Below are 15,992 nucleotides of genomic sequence, written 5' to 3'. Positions count from 1 at the left end.
TCATCTAGCTTCCCTTTCATTTTTTCAATTAGCTGATTGTTGAGGTCTTCAGTCATGTGTTAGATTCTACAATTGATAATATTGTTAGATAAAGGTTTGAAAGCAGTCTTTCTGCAGATTCACCAACCATAATATATCCACTACATATGGTAAAATCAGTTCTTCTGCGATGGTGTGAAGCTTTTTTGCATTTCACGACTCTATATGCCACCTTGTAGGATGCTAGCAATGCATTGATGCTTGTTTAATAAATGTACCTTTTTGTTCTTTAAATTCTTTTAACTTTCTGGTAAAATAATCACAGGGCTTTGCTTACTACCCACATTAGGATGATTAGTCTCTAAGTGGCATTTTTGTTTACTTGGAAGCATGCAGACATAATACATACTGCAGATGCTCTTCATGATTTACATCTACTGAATTAAAACCAGTCTAGATAAGTATCATCATATTTCCATTTCTTCACAACTGTGCCACTGGTCTGTGGTTCATCATCTTTTTGTCACTCTCACACTTCTTATTAATGTTCAAAAACCTTTCCATATTTTGCACAAGGACTAAAACTCAACAAAATTCACTGAATTTTGCTAGACCTCACAGACACTTGATCAAAACTCCCTTCAGTTATTTCAATTAGTGAAAAACCCAGAGTCACCAGGTATATACAAAATCTAAGAAACGAGAAAGTACGAGAAGTTAGTGGCGTAGCCGAAAATACAAGAAAAACAAAAACATATCTCAAACATTCAAGAACATTATCGAAAGGATTGTAGCACAATCTAATGTTGAAACTGTGAACTACCTCAAGCTAGTAGTTCATGCAGTGTCCAACAGATGTCAAGTATTACTGTTTCCCTCAAAAATTTAAAATATCCCGCAGTGCCCCTGTGAGTTTGCTGAGGCACCCCAAGGCACTGTGGCACACAGTCTGGGAACCACTGCATTATATGGATATGAGCAACAATCCGTGTGTCATTAAAATATAATAATTTAATTTGTTTGTCCTGCAATCATTATAACTAAATCTTTCTCACAATCCAACTTCATCTTAGTTCCAGCTCTGGGAAGAGTGGAGAAGCCTTCCCACGCTTCCCAGCCTTTTGGCACTTTTGCCTCTCCTCTCAAGCAGGATGAACAGACCTTGTTCTGTCCTTGCTACTCCTCTGTTGGTCTGAAGGCAGACAACCAGTGATCTTCAAGGGCTAGGATGCTCACTATGGACCCCCTTTTTTTTTCCATGGCTGCAAAAGTAGCCGGTTCCACAACACAAACAACACTCCATACAAATTATGGTACAAAAAAAAAAAACACAACTGGCTAGGCAGCACTTGCTAAGTCACAATGACTCATGGCTTATATGAAAGATATCACCAATAACACCCAAACAAAATAAACCATGTCCTGCAACCATCCCATGTACCATCCAAAGGACTTACCAGCAATACCATGTTCCAGCTTATACAGCTTGTTGCGGATAGAGTTGAATGCTTTTCGAAAGTCTAAAAATAAGCAACGTCAAAGCTAATTTTTGAACTTGTGCAAGGTCAATTGAATTAAAAAAACAAATACGGTTATTTCTTTTTTTAATTCATTCCACAAATAGTTATTTTGCCACTCTGGATATAGATTAGTAAGAAGATCCATTGGAAATACTGAGGCTTAATTATTACTGTAAGTAGAATTACTTCAAGTTTCATTAAACACCCAATTTTTTACAACACATTGTGTGCTTTTTCTATAAATGTGTACTGTGTTACAAAGGCCACATAATTAACAGTTAAGCATATGTCATGGAACTCTGATTATGGGAGCACCAGTTTCAAATTGTGACAGGTCTTGATTCCCAAAACCTGGCATCCTTTGAAACTGGCAATAATTATCTAGCGGCTAATAACACTGGTCAAAACATAAAATGTTACAAAATCGAAAATACAAATCTTGACTAATTTTATGCTGCTGAACACGAAAATCACATTAAAATTTGTCGATTGGCTCTGGTTTTTGAATTACAGTTGGAGTCTCACACTAGTGAGTTACTTTACATTATCAACTACTGCTTTTGGCAAAAAGCATGGCAACAGTGCAGTTTCAGTACCACCACGCTCTTATCATGCAACCGGCAACTGTCACCTCACTCTGCATCACGTGATAAGTTGTTGCCTCAAATGGGTCTTCAACTCTGTTGCAGTAATCCCCGAATATGGCGAGGCACTGGGTGATAAGTTCTCAGTTAATGGTTGTTCTCTGTGAGGGTCCTACTTTTTTATGCAGTATTTTGGTATATGTAAGATTAATATGACCTGTAAATATGTGAATAGTCTGGATGACTTCTATTACGTATGTGGAGAAGTTACGTTAGCTTCAAGAAAGTGTCCCATAACTTGAGCCATAAAAAAGGCCTATTTCTTGTACTTTGGATGTAAAGCAGGGAACCAGGACAAGAACTGGGCTCCACACACACACACACACACACACACACACACACACACACACACACACACACACACACACACACACACGTGCGCGCGCTCTGCACTACTTGTTCATCAAAACTCAACACATGGGTGAATCGAAAGGGACGTTTTAAGCCCTTCGCAGTGCCCATGATATGGAGGGAGCCAACAAATCACGTCACAGACTGTTACTTCTGTATGGTACCTCCTATTAGAAAAGGGATGACAATGAAGAAAATGTGGACAGTGACGTACCCAAATATACCATCTGCAATTCGTCCCTTGCCTCACAGTGAAGTACTACCTATTCCTGAAGCACCTGCCATTTTTCTGTACACTCTGATGAAGATACTGATGAACATCAACTAAATATACACGAAGAAGTACAGCACCCATCTACATTAAGGGATTCACCATTTTGTCCAAACTTTTATTCTTTGAACCACAAAAGATCACAGAAAGTGAGTTTAATGACCTTATCAGGGATCTGAAACTGCCAAAGAATAAGGCAGAGTTTTTGCGTCGAGGCTACAACAGTGGAATCTTCTAGATCATTCTGTGAAAGTGACAACATTTCATGCTCAAAATAAAGACTTTGATAAAGTCTATCAAACAGAAGGTGAACTCACTGTTTGCAAGGATGTTGATGGTCTAATGGTAGCAATAAACATGAGGCATGTTCCTGAAGAATGGCAACTACTTATAGATGCTCGTAGCCTTAAGGCTGTGTTATTACACAATGGAAATATGCTGCCTTCAATACTTCTTGCATATGCTGTCCACAAAAAAGAAACATACACAAACATGAAGAACATCCTCTTAGGTGTACACTATCGGAAGTATGAGTGGCAGATATGTGGCGATTTACAGGTAATCACCATTTTATTAGGACTACAAAAGGGCTAGACTAAGTATTGTTGCTTTCTCTGTGAGTGGGATAGTTGAGCCAAGGATGTGTACTGCAAGAAGAGGAGTTGGCTCAACAAAAATCATTAACACCTGGAATGAAGAACATAGCATTTGAACCTCTGGTAGATCCAAATAAAGTTTTGCTTCCACCACTCCACATCAAACTGGGGCTCATGAAAAATTTCATGAAGGCTTTGGAAGTGAATGGTCCTGCATTCACATACTTAGAAGAGAAATTCCCAAGACTTAGTACAGAGAAGATTAAGACAGATGTTTTCATTGGTCCACAAATAGGCAACTTTTCAAAGACAAACAGTTTGCATGTGTCCTTAGTGATAGCGAGAAATCAGTGTGGAAAGCCTTTCGAAATGTTTCGACTGGTTTCCTGGGAAATGTTAGAGCCAGCAACTACAGGCAGCTTGTGAAAGATCTCATTACTTCTTACGAAAAACTGGGGTGCAACATGTCATTCAAGATGTATTTCTTGCACTCACACCTGGATTTCTTCCTGACAAACTGTGGTGCTGCTAGCAAAGAACATGGTGAACACTTCCATCAAAAGATCACAGCAATGGAACAAATATACAAAAGCAAATGGAGTGCCGCCGTGTTAGCTGATTATTGTTCGATGGTGAAAAGGGATGCTCCCAAAGCTGAATACATGCAAAAGGCAAAAAGGTCCCATGTTGATATAGGTATGTTCGTAGCTACGTCTTACTGCCATATAAATAAAAAATACCTTGTAAAAATATGAAAAACTTTTTTCGAAAACAAGAGCCAATCTGCCATTTTAAGCACTATTTCCGTGTTTATCCAAAATCTGAAAGTAAACTTACTTTCGTGCCCGTAACAGGATATTGGTATTTAAGGGCACAAGTGCAGCTGAGGCCAAAATGTGCCAGTTCCTATATTATTATCCTAAAGTACGTAACAAGATATGACCCAAAATTTGTTGTTCGGTTTAATTGGCTAATATTCTAGAATAATTGCTAATAATTATCTAGAGTTCTAGCTAACTATTGGCCAGTTTAATCACTGGGGACCTAAAAGCCCAAAGAATAATCAGTCAACCTGATGACAACAATTCATTAGCACATTCATTAATGATTAATCCATGAGACATAAATTAATGAATATGTGGCAGCATTTGAGCCTCACTTTTCATAAGCACTGAGACAATATTTATATCATAGTTTACTTTACTATTTGAACCATGTAACTATGTAGCATCATAGCCAGCATATTCTTTAATGCAAAATGAATCCAGCTGCCTGGCAGATCTAAATATGATTTCAGCTTCAGTTATTTTTTGTATAGGTCAGTGGTGTGTAAACATATTTGACTGATGACCCCCCCTTTATTAAATATAAAATTGCATGACCCCCTCAATGTAAACCCCGAGGTAGGATGACCAGATTTTTAGAGAAGAAAAATAGCATTTTATAAATTTAATAGAAAATTTAATTTGAGTACTGAGAAAGGAATAAAATAATTGCTTCCTTTTTAATTTGCATGTTAAATAATTATTTCATATTTTAATTGAATACAACAAAAACAACAAATCAAATTCTTTACTTCAATTAAGATTACAAAACAATAAAAAATTAACAATTACAAAAAAAAAAAAAAATTAATGAGAAGGATGAGCCTGGATAACTGATAATATTTGGTCCATATTTGTAATTGCTAATCTCATGTCATCTTCTGGTTCAAGTCTGGAATGCTATTTTGTTTTTATAGCTGTTAATTTTGAGAAACCACCCTCACATAAATATGCAGACCCAAAAGGTAGCAATGTTTGTATTGCCATTTTCAATAATTTGCGATACTCCTCTCAAAGAGAAAACAAAAATATTTTCACAAGTTGTAGTCTTGAAATGAGCACGTAATGCCTTGTCAGACAACAGGTTGATAAGCTCTTTCTTTTGCTGAATGGTAATTTCAGAACATGAAGAAATGTCAAAAGCAAAGGGATCACAAATGCAATACAACTTTTCTTTTTCTGGAGATACATTAAATTGTTTGGGAAAAATTCTTAATTAGCATTGTTAGGTGGGTGGGTGGCAATGATATCTCTAAACTATAAAATATCAATATTATTGCTATTAACAAAATCAGAAAAACATGGGAACATTTCAGTAATATTAAGCACAAATTCAATTTTCCAAAAATTAAGTTTCTTTTTGAAAACTCCTGTTTTATCACTGAGTATTAATATACAAGGGGTGATAATTTAATTTGGGGACTGGTGCAAGATCTTATCTTAACTGCCATCATCCGAATCTTCCGTGGATTTCTCCTTCTCGAAATACTCTCCCTTCAACTTTACACACTTTTGCCACCATCCTACCCAAGCATTAAATGATTCTTGCAAACCATTTTTCGAAGGACTACAAAGTGCTTCCGTTGTGGCTTGCCTTTCAGAAATTTCTTCAGATGTGGAAACAGGAAGAAATCACACGGGGCTAAATCCGAGAGATAAGAACCTGGGGACCTATGGCAGTGATCAATGCCTACACAATATGAGCAGCCATGTGGGGCCTGGCATTGCCGTGATGGAGAAGTCACATCAGACCAGAAAGTTCAGTCAGACCAGAATATGGCCTTCCTACCAAGACACTCATTACCATATGCTTCACTCATTTCGATGCATTAAAATGCCCCATCTGACACAAAACATATATCGCTGTTCAATCTGTATGTCCAATGATACTTGCTTCAAAATGACCATCAGTGACACGCGGCTAAAAAAACTCTTCAAGCAACACCAGCTCGACAAGTACTGGCAAGCTCATGCAGTCTGCTCAGTAGCGATCGGGAAAGCACCTGTAGTGGCAGTTATGGAAAGTCTGTGCAGTAAACAAAATCTTGCACCAGTCCACTAATTAAATGATCACATCTTATACAATAAGTTGAGTAAGGTTTGAAATATCTGTGGATTCATCTAACTGTATTGCAAAAATTGGACTTTCTCTCAATCAATTTAATAAATTGAATTTTATGTTGTCTGCGATAACTGTAATACGTCACGAGACTGGCTCTGGTTTTAAATCATTGCTGTGCTTTTCTCCATGCATAACTGACATAATTTTTATTGCAACAGTGAGAACAAGAGATTCAGTAATAGCATGTGTTTTAAAATATTTTTCCTATTAAATATGAAGCTCCAATGATGCTCTTAAAGCTTTACAAGGAACTGCCTTATGTTTCTTCATAAAAGATGTCTTTTGAAAAAAGATTTCAGTTTTTTTTTATTAGCTCTGGATGTTTCGTATGTGTTTTTTCAATTTAATTGCTTGTATTAGCAAGTTTTTCGTAACATATTACGCACACAGGACGTTGCTCATCATTAACAACACTGTAAGTGAAGCCATACTTCATAAATTCCTCTTGATATTTTCTATTCTTTTTCATTCCTTTTGATTTGGAATATGATGGCTCTTTACCAGAAATTGGTGGCTGCACTACACTTAAAATAACGTTAGTGACAAATTTTCACACAACATATTGCTTACCTATTCTGAAGTATCTGTAGCAACATTATTATCATCACTCCTTGGGCGTTTTGTTCTGATTATCCAATTGTCCATGATAAAATATATATATATATATATATATATATATATATATATTTTTTTTTTTTTTTTTTCCTTAAAAACAAGGATAGTATAAAATTTAGCATAATAATGGACAACACATCCAAGTTGGCATGAAAGCACCGAATCACAAAGCAGAATAAAGCGTGAGTGCGACAACATGCTATATATTTACTGCCACCACATATTCGCACCTCTGGCCCTTAGGCAATTTGAGAATTTGTGCTGTAGGAAACACAAATGAAGAGCAAAAGGGATTGCTGTTCAGCAATTGAGTAGTACTGAGAAGCATTAATACATACTGAGAAGTCACACTAGTCAGCTGCTTTTTGTTTGTGCATATTCCAGTATTCCTGATGCGGACTTCAAGTAAGAACACCACCTGCGCAGACTTGTAACCATCCTAAAAAATAAAAACTGGCAGTACGATTCATTCGTATCTCAAACTTCGTTCAAATAATAAGGTCTACACCTGCAGTATTGAAAAAGTAATTTTAACAACAGATTTTTTTTTTTTTTTAGCCTTTATTGTACACAAAAAATAATTCCATTTAAAAATTGCCACAACCTCTTTAATTTATTCCACAATCTCACTAGGGGGTCATGCCCCACAGTTTGCACACCACTGGTATAGGTCATGGATTTGGAACAGCATACTTATGATATGACGGCCTCCGTAGCCGAGTAGGCAGGAGCGGGAGTGCAGTAGCACGCTCTTTGAGTAGACCGGTGTTCAAGCCCCTGACTGCTGAATACGGTCGATCTGCCAACCCGCACTGGACCAGCGTGGCAGATTATGGTCCATTTTCCCCAACATGAATTGTTGAGGAGGCTTCCATCCTGCAGTGGGTTGATAATGGCTGCACTTTACTTTACCTATGATATAACCATATTTTCAAAAAAACACTGGTGGCGCCAAGGAATTTTTTTTTTTTTTTTTATTTATTAACATTATCGTGATCAACATGTTCACCATAATGAACATGTTGATCAGTTCATTATGATCTGAAAAAGCGATAAGTGTTTGCCTTTTTATTACATAATTGTTATTTTATATTGTACTTTATACGTAGTCTTATAGTTATAGTTACACTGGTTATTTTTATTTTTAATTTAGATAAAGAGTTTTTGTAGATTACTACTTAATATACGTAAAACCGTTATTTCGTTCGAATCTTGCAGCCATTGTTTTTGTATAGAGTAGTAGGGAATTGAAATTTTTAATTGTGGTAACTAGGCAGCTGTAACATATAATTATATAGCGTATTACGCATCACTGTATTTAGGATTCTATTAGAGCGTAGTATTGACAATTAATTAATTAAATTTATTGATCTTATTAATTTAAAATATCATGCCCCAGACTAGAGCAGCAAAGCAACGGACACAAAGTGGCAGGAGTGCTGTGACTCGGGGGAAACTGAGGGGGGGGGGAATTCTCCAACACATCACAGCCTAAAAAAATGTGCAACTTGTGAAATGTTTCCCGAACTCCCTGGAACAGAACATGATCTAGCAAAGAGGATGTCCATAGGTGTGCCAGGTGCAGAGAGTGTCTAAAAATTAGGCATCAACTCAGCGTTCTACTGGGCGTCTATGAAAGCTTGAGGTGTAGGGTAGATGCCCTCGAAGAAAATTTGAAAGTGTCTGCAATTCTGCACAGACACAAGGAGAAAGTATATGATGAGAGCCTTGTCAATCAATTCAGCCCTGGAGGGAATTCTACCCCTTTTGCAAGGCTCAAGGGGTAGAATTCCCCTTGAGCATTCCCCTTGGTATACTTGCATGTATACCAAGCAGCGACCTGGAGGGAGGGGTGCTGGGGGTTTCAAAGACTGATGGCAGTCGTCGTGAAACAGGTAGGTATATGAGATGTGTAAGGGTAACTAATAATAAGAATAGGTACATGTATACTTGCATGTATACCAATGTTAGAAGAATAGTAAAAAAATTTGAGGAATTTGAAGTGTTGGTCAAGACATCAAAGGCAGATATTATTGGGATAGCAGAGACGTGGTGTCACACAGATATAAGGAATGCATAACTGAAATTTGGGGAGTACAATGTGTACAGAAAGGATAGACAGGATAGGAAGGGAGGAGGTGTTATGCTGTTAATTAAGAAAAACATAAAATCAAAAGAAGTGCATATAGTTGATATAGATGAACAGTGCACTGTTGAGTCAGTTTGGTGTGACATAAGCACTGCGAAAGCAAAAATAAGATTAGGAGTGTGTTATAGGCCTAATGACTCGAATGAGTACAATGAACAATTGTACAGAGAAATAGAGTGGGTTAGTAAATTGGAACGTCTTATAATGGGGGATTTTAACTCCCCAGATATTGACTGGAACTTGTGGGTTGGTCACTCACACACTAGTAAGACTTTTGTGGATTTATTGGATGACTGTTTTCTGCAGCAGCATGTTCGAGAGGCAACCAGAGAGAGAGTAATATTCATGTATTAAGAATTTGCAGATAAAGGAACCACTACGTGGCAGTGATCACAGTGTACTGATGTGGGATTTACTTAAAGATATAATTACAATCAGGGGTAAAGGAAAGGCTTTCTGCTTCCGTAAAGGTGAGTACAGTGGTCTCAGACAGTTTTTAAAATTCTGTACAGTGGGATCAACTGACAATGTTACCAACAGTAAATTCTAAGTGGAAAGCATTCAAGGAATTAATCTTGGATGCTACTAAAAGTTTTATACCTATTAAGAAATACTGTTCAAGGTTTAGGCCTAAATGGTTATCAAATGAACTAATGAGACTCGTGACAGAGAAGAAAAATGCATGGGATGCATATAAATTATCAAGCGACTTAAAAGCCTACGGCAGATATAAGCTAGTCTGTAATCAGGTCACAAACGAGGTTAGGCAGGCAAAGGCAGATTACGAGAAATCTTTGGCAAAAGATGCTAAGATAAACAGCAAGGATTTCTTTACTTATATAAACTCTAAAAGGAAGGGGATGAATCTGATTGGTCCACTTGATATTGATGGTTCGACTGTTGATGATCCTGCTCAGATAGCAAACAAACTGAATGAGTATTTTGCATCTACATTCACACGAGGAGTTATTAAGGTTTGAAAATGGCAGAAAGTTATCAAATTGTAGAGGGTGCTTAATGATTTTGTAATAACTGAGAGCAAAGTGGAGGAGAAATTGTTGAAGTTAAACATAAGAAAGGCACATAGGGTGGATGGGATCTATCCAGTTATATTAAAGGGGGCAGCAAAGCAACTAAGCAAACCCTTAGCCATAATTATGAGAGCATCTTTGGACTCAGGGGAGGGCCCCACGGACTGGAGATGTGCAAATGTATCCGCAATTCACAAAGGGGGATCGAAGGTTGACACGAGTTGGTTGGTTGGTTGGTTATTGGAAGTTTAATGGTGCATCAGCATCTAAGGCTATCGTGTGCCAAGTCTAAGGTAATAAAATATAAATATGTAAAAAACTAAAATGGCATATCCAGTTAATATTATAAACAAAAATATGGCACAAGACATTTATAATATATTAAACATTAGAGCAATCTAAATAAAACTATGTAGATTAATCTAATCAGTTGTAAAAACCTGAATACATCTGACACAATGTCATCATCGAATAAAATCTGCCTGAGTGTATGAAGCTCAGACAGATGGGTAAAACATAAACGGCATTCATTACTAAAATATGTACATTCGATTAAAATATGATGGATAGTTAAATTTGCTTTACAATGTCTACACACAGGACAATCATCAGCCCTCAGCAAATACGAATGCGTCAGGTGAGAATGTCCTATGTGTAGCCGAGCAAGAATTACTTCCTCCCATCAAACCTTGTGCTGATTAGAATGCCAAAGCATTATTACAGGCTTAATTTCATTCAGCTTGTTGGTAGGGCACCCATTCCAAGATTCTTGCCAACGCGTGCATAATTTTTTGTAGATCAGTTGCTTGCAGTCTGTATAGGGGACTGACAAGCGGATGCAACTTTGTGGCGTTGCTGATTTTACTGCTGCATCAGCCAAGTCATTGCCTTTGATACCAACATGGCTAGGGATCCAGCAAAAGCGAATATCAAAGTTTAACGCTGAAAGGTTGTATAATATGTGCTGCACCCGACATAATACTGGGTGAGTACTTCTCACATTGAATAAAGCCTGTAATACACTTAGGGAGTCAGTATATAACATGCAACTTTGGTACTGCTGGGTTTTTATATGATCCAAGGCCAGTTCTATTGCGTGTAGCTCTGCAGTGTATATGCTACATTCACTTGAAATACGACTGCAGATTGTTTTGCTTGGAAAGACAAGCAGATCCCGCAACTCTTCAGACTTCAAGTTGACACGAGTAATTACAGACCAGTTAGTTTAACTTCTGTTCCAGGAAAATAATGGAGTCACTGGTTAAAGATGCATAGCAGGATCATCTAGACAAGACTGCAGCAATAATTCAGACACAGCATGGGTTTGTTAAGGGAAAGTCTTGTCTGACAAATTTGATAGGATATTATGATGTGGTTACAAAGGAACTGGATGCAAAAAATAATTTTGATATCATATATTTGGATTTCAAGAAAGCTTTTGACACTGTTGCGCATGGAAGACTATTGTACAAATTGCAGCAGAATGGTATTATGGGTAAGTTGCTACAATGGATAAAAGGATGATTGAGTGGGAGAAGACAGAGGGTGGTAATTAATGGGTGCTGCTCTTTGTGGAATAATGTTATTAGTGGAGTCCCACAGGGTTCGGTGTTGGATCCTCTGTCGTTTTGTATATTTATCAATGATATTGATGAAGGTATATATCAGGCTTAGTGTCGAAGTTTGCAGATGATACAAAGGTTGGCAGGGATGTTAATGACAGTGTGCTACTGCAATAGGATCTAGAAAATTTGGGAAGATAGGCTGAGAAGCAACAACCAAAGTTTAACATTGACAAATGCAAAGTACTGCATATGGGTATAAGAACCCCAGAGGAACGTACCAACTGTGTAGTACTACACTGAAAGGGTAGAAAATGAAAAAGACTTGGGAGTAATTCTGCAGTCAGCTATGAAGTTTTCTGAGCAATGCAGACAGGCTGCCAGGGCAGGTCATGGGGTTTTGTCAATGATATATATGAATTTTGCTAGCAGGAAAAAGGAGGTGATTGTTCCTCTGTATAAGGCAATGGTCAGGCCATGCCTTGTGTACAGGTCTGGAGGCCTCGTTTTAGGAAGGTTGTAGATTTGCTTGAGCGTGTACAGAGAAGAGAAACAAGATTGGTGAGAGGAATGAAGGGATTCTCTTATACCAAGAGAGGCTTAAGTTCTGCAAATTGCAGTGGCTGGAGAATAGGCACCTGCACGGTGATCTGATTGAGATGTATAAGGCCTTGAATGGATTGAGCACGCTGAATTCTGGATCCTTTCACTCGTTCAGATTACGAACCTAAGGGGGCATAAATTCAAATTAAGAAAAGACAGATGTAGAATAGATGTGAGGAAATTTGCTTTTAGCCAGCGGGTGGTTAATTGCTGGAACAAACTTCCATCTGTCGTTGTGGAAGTTGATAGGTTAAATAAATTTAAGGAGGAACTGGACAGGCATTTGGAGGGAATGGTGTGTTTTTTTTGTTTTTTTTTTGGCTGATGCTGCATAAGCTCATACACTTGCTTTCTTGCATCACATGCCACTACTACTACTACTACTACTACCAAGTGACATACTGCAGAAAGTGGCACTTATTAGATGCATCCTTATTTAATGCAAGCAAAATATTTTCAGGCATGCATTTTACCTTTACCTGTCTATCAAAAAAGAAGTGTTTTTTCTCAAAATATGAGGAAAGGGTGAGTTACATTTGGCTGGCTGAAGGAAAACCCAAGATTACTGGATGGAAAACTTGAGTTTCTAGTCCAGCAAACCTTCACAAGAAGCACATTAACTTGGACACTCTCTAAAAAAAGCCTACCCACCCAAAAAGAATTAAACCCAAGAGAGAGAGAGATATACTAACCGACATGTCTGACAGATTTTACAATCTGCACACTGCCATCCTGTTCGAACCACTGGACTAACAGCAACTGGGGGATCCAAGCACATACCATGATAGTGATGACCACAGCTGGTACAAAATAATAATTCTGATACACTTCCTGGAGTATCACAGACCATACAATTTGCTTCAATACCTGTTTTAAAAAAAAATAAATAAAAACAATGATTTCATTTTGACTGTAACTCCATTTTTTATGGAAACTATAAGAATAAAACTATAAAACATTGGATTTTTACTATAATAAATGCAAAAATGTAAAAAAATTATTACAATTCAAAAATTAAAATGTTTGATTTATGAATCGTAATATCAATGCTTAGCAAATTTCACAAAAAGGTTTTCCACTGAATGTCAGTCCCAATAACTGATAAAATGGCAGAAATATTACTTTTATAACTTTTCAGTTATCATATACACTTGAATTCCAAACTGAAACAAACAAAAAAATAAAATAAAATTTAATCTGGAAACTCAAAACGATTGTGCTTGTTTGTTATTTGGTTTTTAGGACAATTAGCAACTAAGGCCATATTGATCCAGGGATATGCAGTGGTCATTCACTGACCTTTCCGCATCCTCCGTATTTGGTGGTCACAAACTCTAACCCCGGACTAATCAAGAAGTATGTGCTATGCACTGCTGTTCCTGCCCACCTGGCTACATAGGCACCAAGAGATTGTACGTGCATGTGTGTTGTTAGAATTGCCAGCCAAAGTAATGATTAATGATGTGCACAGGTTATGTGAGACTGGCTGTTTCACGAGAGGTATCATGAATCGAGAGTGAACGACGAGGACACCAGACAATGAGGAGAATGCCCTACGTCTTGCAGAAGGCAATCTGAGTACGAGTACTCGAGCGATAGGCCAACGATTGGGTATATCCCAATCCACTGTATGGAGGATACTGTCAACAAACTAAATGAGTTCATACCATCTGCAACGCATCCAATCATTGGAGACTGCGGATTATCCACTCCGGAGGACTTTTGCTACTTGGTTTCTTCAACAGAAACGGTTCGCAAATGCTGACTTCCAGAGGGATCACTGTTCACACAACCTCCCGTTCAACATCCTCTACCGCATGATGAAGGCATTTCAGACCCTGCAATGCTATGTGATTCCGATTCGTCTTTGTGCCCCCTACACCTCCTGCAAGTTTGTCGCACTGGTAGTGAATCACTCTGTATATATATAAAAAGAGCTCATAGTTAGGGAATTATCGTAAAATACTTACCTAAAGATGATGCGTGGAAGAAATGTAACGAGCAAAGCAGAGAGAGTGATTTTATGTCCTGGAATAAAATTTATACACATGAATAAATTCTGTTATAAATAAACTGAACAATTAGAGAAATTTCATAAGTAATATACAGCAGAACAAATAACAGAAATATATACACAACAAACCAAAACGAACCAAAAGTCAGGCTAAGTCAAGCAATGTTTATTGTTATCAATGTTGAACAGTTCTTTAATGGTGCAAGTAAGAAATAGCCTACAATTTAGTTTTTGTTTATTGTATTTGTGCCCCATATAAACTGCTTTATTAACTTTTTGATTTTTCCTGATTTTTGGCTCATTGTCTATACAAATAAAACATTATATATTTCAAAGTATAATTTTCATTAATGAAAATTATATATTTTCATTAATGAAAATAAATTCTATGCACATAAATAAAAGATCACAGAATAAACAGATTTGATTTATTTTTTGCTAATTTTGTCAGCTTTGCTTTTTTTCAAAAATCAAAAGTGCCCCAGTGTTCAATTTACTTTGGTTCCCTGCAAACAATAGCAGTAAAAATACAATGCCAGAGATTTTATGAGCAACTTCCCCATTTCAATCTTTTTTTTTAATTTTTGACTCAAAAACTGTGTTTAATTTTTTTTTAATATAAGTTAAAAGCTGAGGGAAGTAAGAAAATCTTATTCTTAGAGATACTGATATACAGTGGCGGACAAAAAAGCTGCATCAGCTTAAAAAAAAAGGAACATTTGTAGTGAAATTAATAAGATATTGTTTGATTACAGTCATTGTTTGTCAGAAAGCAAAGGTATTGCATCAGATAATGCTTCTATTGCATTAGAAAGTAATTACAAGGTATTACATCAGCTGTTTCTATAAATACAGCGCTGGAAGGGTATACATGCTCATTAGTATCTTGCTTTGTGGAGGTGTAAGCATGGATCCATATTGACACCAAGAAATAAAAAGTGTAGCTGTTGCTCTGTCCCAGGAAGGGCTTTCTATACATGCTATCACTGATAAAATAGGTTGCCACTAGTCAACAATAACCCAGGCGCTAAAATTAAAGCGTGAAACTGATGTGAAGAGAAGACCTGGATCAGGCTGTAAAAGAGTGACTACGCCTTCCCAAGATCGATATTTGAAGTGGCTATGCCTTCATAATCGCCATGCTAGTGCTCCTAATCTAAAAATGGACTTTGAGATGGCCTCTGGTGTTGAAACAAGTGCATGAACTATCCAAAGACAGCTTTCGAAATGTGGTCTGAATGCCTATCGGCACAAGAAGAAGCAGCCTTTGTTGACCCAACAAATGAGGAATAAGCAACTTGCTGTGTCTAAAACGCATGTTTCGTGGACAAAAGAGCAATGGGACCCCATCATCTTTTCTGATGAATTGAAATTCAACCTGCATAGCTCCGAAAATCGAAGGCATACCATCCTGACTGCATAACACTGACTGTAAAGTTCCCCGGCCTGTCAGATGGTCTGGGGGATGTATAAGCAAAGGGATGAGGCGAATTAAGTTATTAACAGAACGGTGAACGCAGAACGTGCACTGCGATCTTGGAGGAGTGCCTGAAACACGCTATTAGGGATCACCACACAGACATTCAAAACTGCATTTTAGGATGTCTGTGTGGTGCAAAAACAGCAACTTTATGGGAAGTCTGGCCCTGAGATTTGTTGACTGTGATGACAAAATCTAAGAAATTGTCTTCTTTTCTTCAAAGGAAATAGC

At 37.4% G+C, this 15,992-nt stretch overlaps 1 protein-coding gene across 5 annotated transcripts in view; it reads right to left on the bottom strand.

Annotated features, from left to right (window-relative positions):
- LOC150080216 (histone-lysine N-methyltransferase 2C-like) overlaps window positions 1-15,992 on the bottom strand; it is a 1,301,638-nt gene that overhangs the window by 1,106,995 nt on the left and 178,651 nt on the right. For all 5 annotated transcript variants that reach the window (XM_090381514.1, XM_090381519.1, XM_090381517.1 and 2 more), the window contains exons 10-11: window positions 14,238-14,295; window positions 12,960-13,134 (exon numbers count right to left, since the gene is read on the bottom strand). In XM_090381514.1, the coding sequence (XP_090237640.1) occupies window positions 12,960-13,134; window positions 14,238-14,295 (233 nt within the window). The remainder of the gene's footprint in view (window positions 1-12,959; window positions 13,135-14,237; window positions 14,296-15,992) is intronic.

The sequence above is a fragment of the Mastigoproctus giganteus genome, chromosome 9, assembly GCF_048544385.1.
Source record: "Mastigoproctus giganteus isolate SK-2022 chromosome 9, ASM4854438v1, whole genome shotgun sequence".
In the NCBI taxonomy this organism is placed as follows: domain Eukaryota; kingdom Metazoa; phylum Arthropoda; class Arachnida; order Uropygi; family Thelyphonidae; genus Mastigoproctus; species Mastigoproctus giganteus.
This window is presented reverse-complemented; position numbering and strand designations above follow the sequence as displayed.